At 43.2% G+C, this 8,862-nt stretch overlaps 1 protein-coding gene across 2 annotated transcripts in view; it reads right to left on the bottom strand.

The window, feature by feature from the left end:
* Positions 1-346: 346 nt before the first annotated feature.
* The window catches only part of cfap299 (cilia and flagella associated protein 299), a 48,597-nt gene continuing 40,081 nt past the window's right edge, over positions 347-8,862 (bottom strand). Inside the window, exons 5-6 of one of the 2 annotated variants that reach the window (XM_086031514.1) lie at positions 2,942-3,071; positions 347-2,183 (exon numbers count right to left, since the gene is read on the bottom strand). In XM_086031514.1, coding sequence (XP_085887640.1) covers positions 2,091-2,183; positions 2,942-3,071 — 223 coding nt within the window. In that variant the 3' untranslated portion in view covers positions 347-2,090. The remainder of the gene's footprint in view (positions 2,184-2,941; positions 3,072-8,862) is intronic. The other variant, XM_086031516.1, reaches the window with a different exon arrangement.

Here is an 8,862-nt window from a genome sequence, read left to right as displayed (position 1 = left end):
ACTATATTATTAAAGAAATGACTCGCTAGCTAACTAACTGAACAAAGTAACAAAGTCACTGAGTGAAAAATCAACTGACTAAAACTAAATGAATCGTGAAGGGAAAACTAACCATTCCAGTTACTTCAAATGGAAAACCTAGCTTACAGACAATTAGCTAGCTTGGCAACTAACAAAGGGAGTGACAAACTAGCAAACAAAGTAAGTAGAATTAACCAGAACAACAGATGGTCAAATCGAATGAAAGTTAAAAGGTGAGCTTTTCTTGTAAAGTAAGTGTACTTCATCTGTCGCCAGCGTCATTTGCGTCACTCAGTCAAAGTGGTACCGAAAGAAAAAGGTAATAAAAGCAAAACATGTCAATGACTTTATTGTCCAATCATGATTATTTACACACGCGTGACACACACTCTTTACGAAGTACCCTGACAACCTACTGATGCTTGTCAGCCACATCAGACCACCGGCGCGGGATTTCCAAACACCCGGCGACCAGGAAATGCCAGCACCGACGCTTTCATTGCCGTGCTGTACTTAAACGCACCACTCAGTCCTGTCGCTCCAGTTTGTCACGTTATTCAGTGAGCCTTGAATGCGTTGTTCATAAAAGCAGAGGGACCCCCACCTTCCCCCTTCAGCCAATGTCACAAAGTACTTTTAAGTGTCTTTAATTTGTTTCGGCAATTTAGCGGAACGCGCGAGGACGGAAGAACAAGACAGACGGGACGGAGGAGACAGGTCATTACGCTCGCAAAACAACCAAAACAACACACACAGTTTGAGGGTACTTGTTCCAAATTGGTATGGAAAAATTAACTCAACATTAATTGATTACACTCATCCAAATCAAGCAATTAAAAAGTAAGCAAATGACAAGCACGGATAATTTATTAAACATTTTTACTTGTACTTTGCTCACATTCTTTTAGTAATTTAGTTGTTTTAGTATTTTTGCTTTTAAAGGTCTTCAATTTTCTGAGTAAATACCTTTAAGTGTACTATTTTTAATTGTGAAGCACATTGAGTATGAAATATGCTTTATTAGAAAAAAGCTGCCTTGCCTTGAATGCCCTCTTGCTGAATAAACATGTGCATAAAAATACTTTGCTACCAAATTTGAACCATATACTATACAGATGGTTAATTTTTGCGTACGGTCTGAGCATGGTGGGGAATAAAATGATAATTTGAACTAATCTAATAACTCAGCCACCATAAAAAAAAAAAAAAAGAAATTCACCCTCCGAAACCCGTTTCACGTCGGAACATGAAATTTGGTAGGCATGTCTATATCATGAGCAGACCCACAAAATTCTCAAGAAGCCATGCCCGAAAAAGGCATGGGAAGGCAGCCGTTTTGGTTCGAGCAGCCATTTCGGGGTCATTTTTTTGGGCCATTTGCGAGGGTTCTTTGAGTCTTTGCAAAATTCAGCCCCGAAACCATTTTCACCTATAAATGTCTGCCATTTTGCTTTGAAGCGGTCAATTTGACCATCTTCAGCAGACTTGAATTTTTGGGAAAATTCAGCCCCCGAAACCATTTCACGTAGGAACACAACAACATTTATTTGAAATGTCTATCATGAGTCGACCAACAAAAAAAGTTTCAGAACCTATTTTGCTGAACAGACATTGACAGTGTGCCGTTTTTGTTGAAAGTAGCCATTCCTGGGGTCCTGCAAGGACAAATGCCATACTAATTGCTACTAAAATTAAACGGTGTATAATAGACAGCTAAATGACACTAAATCGTCCTAAAAAAACCCACAAACAAAAACGTTTTTTTTTTTTCCATCATTGCGTGTGAGCATCGCATCGCGGGGGAGCTTTGATGACTGCCTCTAAAACACACAACTCAACTCCACGGGGTCCGATTGTGACTAAAATAGACAAATTGAGCTAAAAAGGGCGAAAAGATGAAAGGCGAGTCAGGCCGATTCGAACTTCTGACTTTGCGGAAGTAAAACTGTTGATGATTACGTTGATAAGCAAGTTAAAAAGGGAATGTTGCTGTGCCGACGCCCAGATGGCAAACCTGATACGTCTGCCTCCGCGGTGTGTGTGTGTGTGTGTGGGCACGCGCGCGTGCGTCAGGCGCTTGCGACGTCGTGGTCCACAATGACAACATGCTCGTACAGCGCCGACTGCACGGCGCTCCGTCGTGCGTTCCGGCCGGGATCGACCTGCAACACAAGCGGGAACGATAAATATTAGCGACCGTAAGAGTGTGCAGTCGCGCCCATGCTCAACACGGAGTCGCCCCGTGATGATAAACATCCAAGTGTGCACGTTTGGATTCACTGGGTGCACCTAATGAAGTGGGCGGTGAGCGTTTACTCCAAACGGGCACATTTCTGGACAAATCAAAAAGAATGATTTGAAAACCTCAAACTTCATTTAAATAATTTCTAGTCAGGAAAATAAACAGTTACATGCCGTTAGAATGGTTGTCATTACAGATTTGAAACCCTATCCCTAGGGTGAAACCCTAACGCAGGCTTGAAACCTAAAAAGGCCATTTTGAAACCCTAACCCTGTTTTAAAGCACAAATTCAAAACTCAGGTCCAAACCCTCACAAGAAACCCGCAACCTGGCTTGAAACCCTAACCTAGTTTAAAGCATCCTACAACTGTCTAAAAACCCTACTGTGAAGGCCTATCCCTGGGTTTAAAGCAGATTTTAAACCCTAATCCTAGTGTGAAACCCTAACTAGGCTTGAAACTCTCACCCTGCTTTAAAAAAAAAAAAAAAAAAAAAAAAATCAAACCTTGGGTTGAAACCCTAGTTTGAACCCCAACGCTTGATTTGAAACCCTAACCCTCCTCTGAAACCCAAACACAGGCTTGAAACCCTAATGTCTAACCCTAACCGTGGCTACACACCCTAACTCTTGTTTGAAAGGAAGTTGGCATGTGTGTGCGCGTCGATGGCGCCGCCCACCCGCGGGTCCACGTTGAGGACGCTGCCGTCCGTCTTCCTCCTGAACAGAAGCGTGTCGGGCTGCTCGTAAACGGCGTCGTAGTTGGAGCTGCTCGTGGAAGCTGACGCCCGATTGGTCCAATTGTAGTAGCTGAAAACAAACGCAAATTGAGACTTTGGAGTAGTCATTTGAAAGCCTTAGCCTGACTTGAAACCCAAACTGAAAACTGCAACGCTGGTCAGTTTGATTCTAGAAACACAAATGCTAATTTTGTCTTGAAATCTGAACTTGAAACCCTAAACCTAATTTGAAACCTGAACTCAAACTTGAAACCCTAATTGGAAGCCCTAAAGCTGACTTAAAACACTCATTTAAAACTTCATCCTTAATCTCTCACACTGGTTTGAAACCCTACTTTGAAAACCTAACCCAGGCTTGGAACCTTACTTTTAAACCCTACTTCGAAACCCTCACCCAATCTTAAACTGCTTTTTTGAAACCTCAACCCTGTCTTTTCATATTCAAGTTCAAGTTGATATCCTACTTTAGACTTGGGACCCTAATTTGAAACCCTAAACATTGCTTGAAACCCTAATTAAAACCCATAACCCATGTTTAAAACTCTAACCTTTGAGCCTTATTTAAGATCCAAACCCTATTTCGAAACCCTAATTTTAAACCTGAACCCATGTTTGGAATCTTAACCCAAGATTTGACACCCCACCCTTTATTTTAAACATTAATTTCAATCCCCAAACTGTTTTTGAAACCCTAATCTTGTCCTGAAACACAACCGTGAAACCCAAACTTTTGTCTGGAATGCTAACCGAGACTTCAAAAACCCTAACACTAAAACCCTAAACCCTAAGCCTGATTTGAAACCCTAATTGAAAAATTGAAACCTTATTGGGAACCCTAACCTGAGCTTTCAAACCTTAACACTGGCTATAACACAGGGTTGAACTGCTTATTTAAAACCCTAACCTTGTCCTGAAACTCAACTTTCACACACTCATCCTGTCTTAAAACCCGAATTTGAAACTCTAACGCTACCACTAAAACCCTAAGCCTGACTTGAAGCCCTACCCTTTATTTGAAACTGTAGGCCTGTTTGAAGACCCTTATATTTGTTTGAAACCCTAACCCAATCTTTAAAACCCTAACACAGAATTCAAACCCCTTATTCAAAACCCAAAGTTTTATTCGAAACCTTAATTTTAAAAGAATCTCCTCCTTAATTTTAAAAGAATCTCCTCCTGAAACCCAAACTCTAGTTTCAAACCCTAATACCGTCTTGAAACCCTGAACGAAGACGCTAGCCGTCATTGGAAACGGTGTTCACATGTTTTTTGCGTGCGCACATCTTCAAGTTCAAGTTGGTGTCATCGGGCCAGCGGCGGGCCGCCTCAACTGCCGACCTCGCACGTGTCAGCTAAAAAATCCTGTCAGGTGGAAGTGCTCGAAACTTCGAAACATCTTTTTTTTTTTTCCAAGGACGAGCCAAAAAGCGTCCGACACATTCCGCACGGGAACGCAGAGCGGCCCGACGCCAACATCTCGCTAACCTGCTAAAAATCCCACCGAGGTCGAGTGCCAGTTGGCGGCTACGAGTTCAGCCAGATGACAAGTGTGTGCGCGCGCGCACACACACGCACACACACGCGCGCGCGCAGTTAGCAGTTAGCAGTTAGCCACTAGCCAGAACGCTATTGATTTTGGATGAGGTCGCTGCCGCTGATTTTTGTCGACTAGAACAGAATCTGACGTCGTTACAAGCTTCTCACTGTCGCTCGGGTATCTTGCTCGCCTTGCTTGTGACCTTCATTTCAAAGCCTAACTTGAAACCCAAACCCTGTCTTAAAATTCTAAACCTGGTTTGAAACCCTATTTTGAAACCCTAGCCCTCACTTGAAATCCTAATTTCAAAACCTAATCATCTTCAAATCCTTACCCTGGCTCAAACCGAAGCCCTAACAAGAAACTCAGACTTGAGGCCCTAACTTCAAACACAAAGCCTGGTTTGAAACTGTTGTTTGAATCCCGAACCATATCTTGAATCCCAACTCAGGCTTGAAAGTCTAGCCCAGGGTTTAAACACTCAGTCTTGTTTGAAACCCTACTTTTAAACCCCATCCTTGACTTGAAACCCAGATCTAAAATCCTAAATCAAGACGCCAACTCTTGTTTCCAAACCCCAGTATGAAACCCGACACGCTAGGCTTGAAACAATAACTTGAAACCCTAATTCTGTCTTCAAATGACTTGGAATTAGGGATGTTTGATCCCACTTTTTTTTCCCCTGCCAAACGATACCAGTACGAGTATTCCCTCTTGCGCACTCACTGACACATTTGATACCTAAAATTGAGCTCAGCACAATGACACCCTGTCATTGTGAAGAGCATATTTCTTTCTTTCTGACACACATGACGATTCGCCGATGTGTCAAAGCGCCGCGGTGCTGCTGAGGAGGACTTAGCTGTCAGACTTTTTTGCCATTAGTATCGTGGCTGGTATCAGCAGCTCTCACGAGCACCCGATACCTTGAAATAAGGCTCGTATATGCCCGATAACTTTACCTGGTATCATCTGGCTTGAATTCCGACTATGCGGAGGTCGCTGGTATCAAAAATGACTTTTCAACGTTGATTCTGGAGATGACTGAGGAAATGTGTCAAATGATTTGAAATTGATTTGATCAATGTTATTGATCCTGAAGTCGGGGGAATTGTGAGGAAACGTTTAGTCGCCAATCCTTCTTTCTTCACCTTGTATTCGGTCCTCTTTCAATCGCTTCCGTGTCGACGTCGAAGAGACCCCCCCCCCCCCCCCTTGTGGGGAACAATAACAGCCAGTGTGGTTGCCGCTAAGAGGGAGCAGATGTTGCTGGATATGCTGGAGGTGCTGCCCACTCGCTGCAGTCAACTCCACCAAACCACACGCACTCGCAATCCTGTCCCTCCGCCTCCTCCTCCTGCAGCCACTAAGAACACAGAGCGAGAGTCGCACCGGCGGGCGCGGCGGAAGGCTGGATCGCTTCACCACTGACGGGCAGACGCCAGCTTGTTAGCCTGAGAAGCTAACGTAGCAGTCTACAACTTCACTTGCTGCCTTCTTGGACGAACATCACTGACGAGATGGACTCCAAATCACCATCAAGAACGAAATTGAAGTTCTTAAGTTTGCAAAAAGCTGATCCACAAAAGAGTCCAGTTGTAAGCGGCTAGCGCATCAAGCTAGCTTAGCAAGAAAAAAAAAACACTCCATACCAACAGTCTTTTCAAGACAACAGGTAGTAGAAATCTTCCAAAATAAAAGCAGTCACATCTTGAAGCTGACTAAATGACTAAACAAGGCGACTCGAATGCATAAAATCATCCGAAAACAACCCACAATCCAAGTCCCTTGTTCACCAAAAGCTGCGCCATATAGCGGCTGAGAATTCTGTGCTAGCATGAGAAGCCAACGTAGCACATCACAACGTCAATTGCTGCTCCTTCTCGAAAAACTTTACAGATGAGATGGACTGAAATGCGTCGAGACCCAAAGAAGTGTCTTTGAAAACCAGTCACGTGAGATCCAAGGTCTAGTGTTTTTGTTTTCTTTGCCAAATTGTGAACCTTTTTTTTCCGTTTGTAACCGTAAGCCATTTTGCCTCCAGCTTGCCAATCTTGTGTTGCTCTAACGACTTAGTACGTGTCTATCATCAGTGTTGTGTCTTTGGTGTTTTCTGACCATCTGTTTATGCACTCGCTGCCCACTAGCCAGCCAGTGAGCGAGCGGCGGGTCACGCCCACGTGGTTGCGTCGAACCTAAAACCGTTTCCTTCTGAGCAAACAATCGCCCCACCGAGTATTTTGGTCTCTCGCTGAATATTCCGCCAAGCAAGCAAAGCAAAGCAAAACAAAGCAAAGCAAAGCGAAGCGATTCCTCTGGCTTCTCTGGCTTGTCGGTAGTGGTGGGAAGTAACTAAGTACAAATACTTTGTTACTACGTAGAGGTACCTTGACTTACGACTCAAGCACATAACCGTTTTCATGAAACTCAAATCAATTTCCCCACTGAAATGAATTGAAATGCCATCGATCCGTTCCAGGCCTTAAAAACGTTGTTAGGTGTTTTACATAAGACCATTTAATTTGCTGGACAAATCCATCATGGGGAGACCAACAAACAAGTGTCAAGAATAGTATTTCGTTTCGGAAGTAGTTGGAAGTCACTTCTAGAACCCTCAATGTGATAGACAAACCCATCTAATTTTGCAGAAAAACGTAATTGAAATGAACATTACGCCTGTTTTGAGTTTCTGCTTCTGTTTGTTTGTATTTTGAGCTGAGATGATTAAAAAATCAAATAAAATACATTTAAAAAAGCAAGTATTTTTCAAGGTGAGGTGGCGTCACTGAAAAAGTGGTTGCTTTGAGCCAGTGGGGGGCGCAGCATTGACGGCTGTGCCAAAGATGAGAATGGTACCACCTCTGCCTCAAAGTGCTTGCTACTCTGTGTTACTGACAGTAAGAATTGGATGTCGCCCTCAAGTCTTTGTTACATTTACTCCATTTGATTTCGTCCAGTGGTTGCATGAAGTCAAATCATCAGATACATGTTTTAAGTAGACTAAACATTTACTTAAAACATGTATCTGGATTTAGATGATTTTATTTTGTGCAACCACTGGACGAAATCAAATGGAGTAATTTCAAGATGTCATTTTTTTTAGTGTAATGAAATGAGCTGAATCAATATTTCTACTTTTTTTTTTTTTTTTTTTTTACACAAGAAGCTTTACTTCTACTTAAGTATAGCGTGTGAGTACTTTTGCCACTTGTGGTGGTTGCGGTGGGAGGGATGGGGGTGAAAAAAAAAAGGAAGGAAGGCGGCTCGCTTGCTCGGCGTGAAACTTGGACGCTGACAAACAGCACATGGCTGCAGTGCACCTGCGTGCCTGACTTCATTCCGCGCTGTGAAAACATTTGCACCGCTGTCCTCTCGCATTAACTTTGCAAGCGATCTCGGGTCCCGCGGGACTCCGGCGTTGTGCCACGGCATTAATGGGAACTTGCGGCCCACTTTGCGGCCCCGGATTGATAAATATTTGCCGGGGAGGAGAAAATATTCCACATGCAGAGGAGCTTATGAGTTTTGTGTTTGAAGGCGAGTTATCAAACTTCACTGCCATGCTCTGTTTGCGTGCCAGGATGAAAAGTAAAACATTTTTGGGGTGTAATTTAGCATTGTCCATATGTGTAGTATACGAGGTTTCAATTTGCTAGCAGCCTTTGAAGGACACTTGGAAATAAGCCTAAAATGCCAGTTTCAAAGCAAAATGGCGGATGTCCTGTGTCTTTTTCAGCACGACACTTTCTTGTGGGTCTACTCATTCTGGACATGTCTACCAAATTTCATTTTCCTCAGAGAAAAGAGCTTTGGGGGCTGAATTTTCACTGTTTTTTTTAGGACCACCGGAAATGACCAGGTTAATGTAAAATGGCCACTTTAAACCGAAATGGTGGACTTCCTGTGTCTTTTCAGGCATGTCTTCCTGAGACTTTTATGTGAGTCTACTCATGATAGACAAATCTACCAAATTTCGTGGTGGTAACTGAAACTGGCTTCAGGGGCTGAATTTTCCAACATTGCGGCAGACACGAGAGAAGCAATTATTTCCAGGCACTGACAGCCTTGGCCGCACAGATCAAAAACCACACGAGCAATATGAACTGATCCATTTTTAGATAAGTATTTATTATAGAAAGGATGATTCAATTGATTGACACCAATCAAAAGTTGACTTTCATCTATCACGATGCTACATAAGCAGTAAACGCGCCCTAGCGTTGGGAACAAGAGAGCTTATCCTCTGCATCATTGCTTCCACCAAAACGGTCCTGTCACACTTTTTTTTTTGTAACTGGCGCATGTGTGCCGGGGTGCGGCGCTG

Source organism: Filicampus tigris, chromosome 5, assembly GCF_054856515.1.
Source record: "Filicampus tigris isolate MCC_2025a chromosome 5, RoL_Ftig_1.0, whole genome shotgun sequence".
NCBI lineage: Eukaryota > Metazoa > Chordata > Actinopteri > Syngnathiformes > Syngnathidae > Filicampus > Filicampus tigris.
This window is presented reverse-complemented; position numbering and strand designations above follow the sequence as displayed.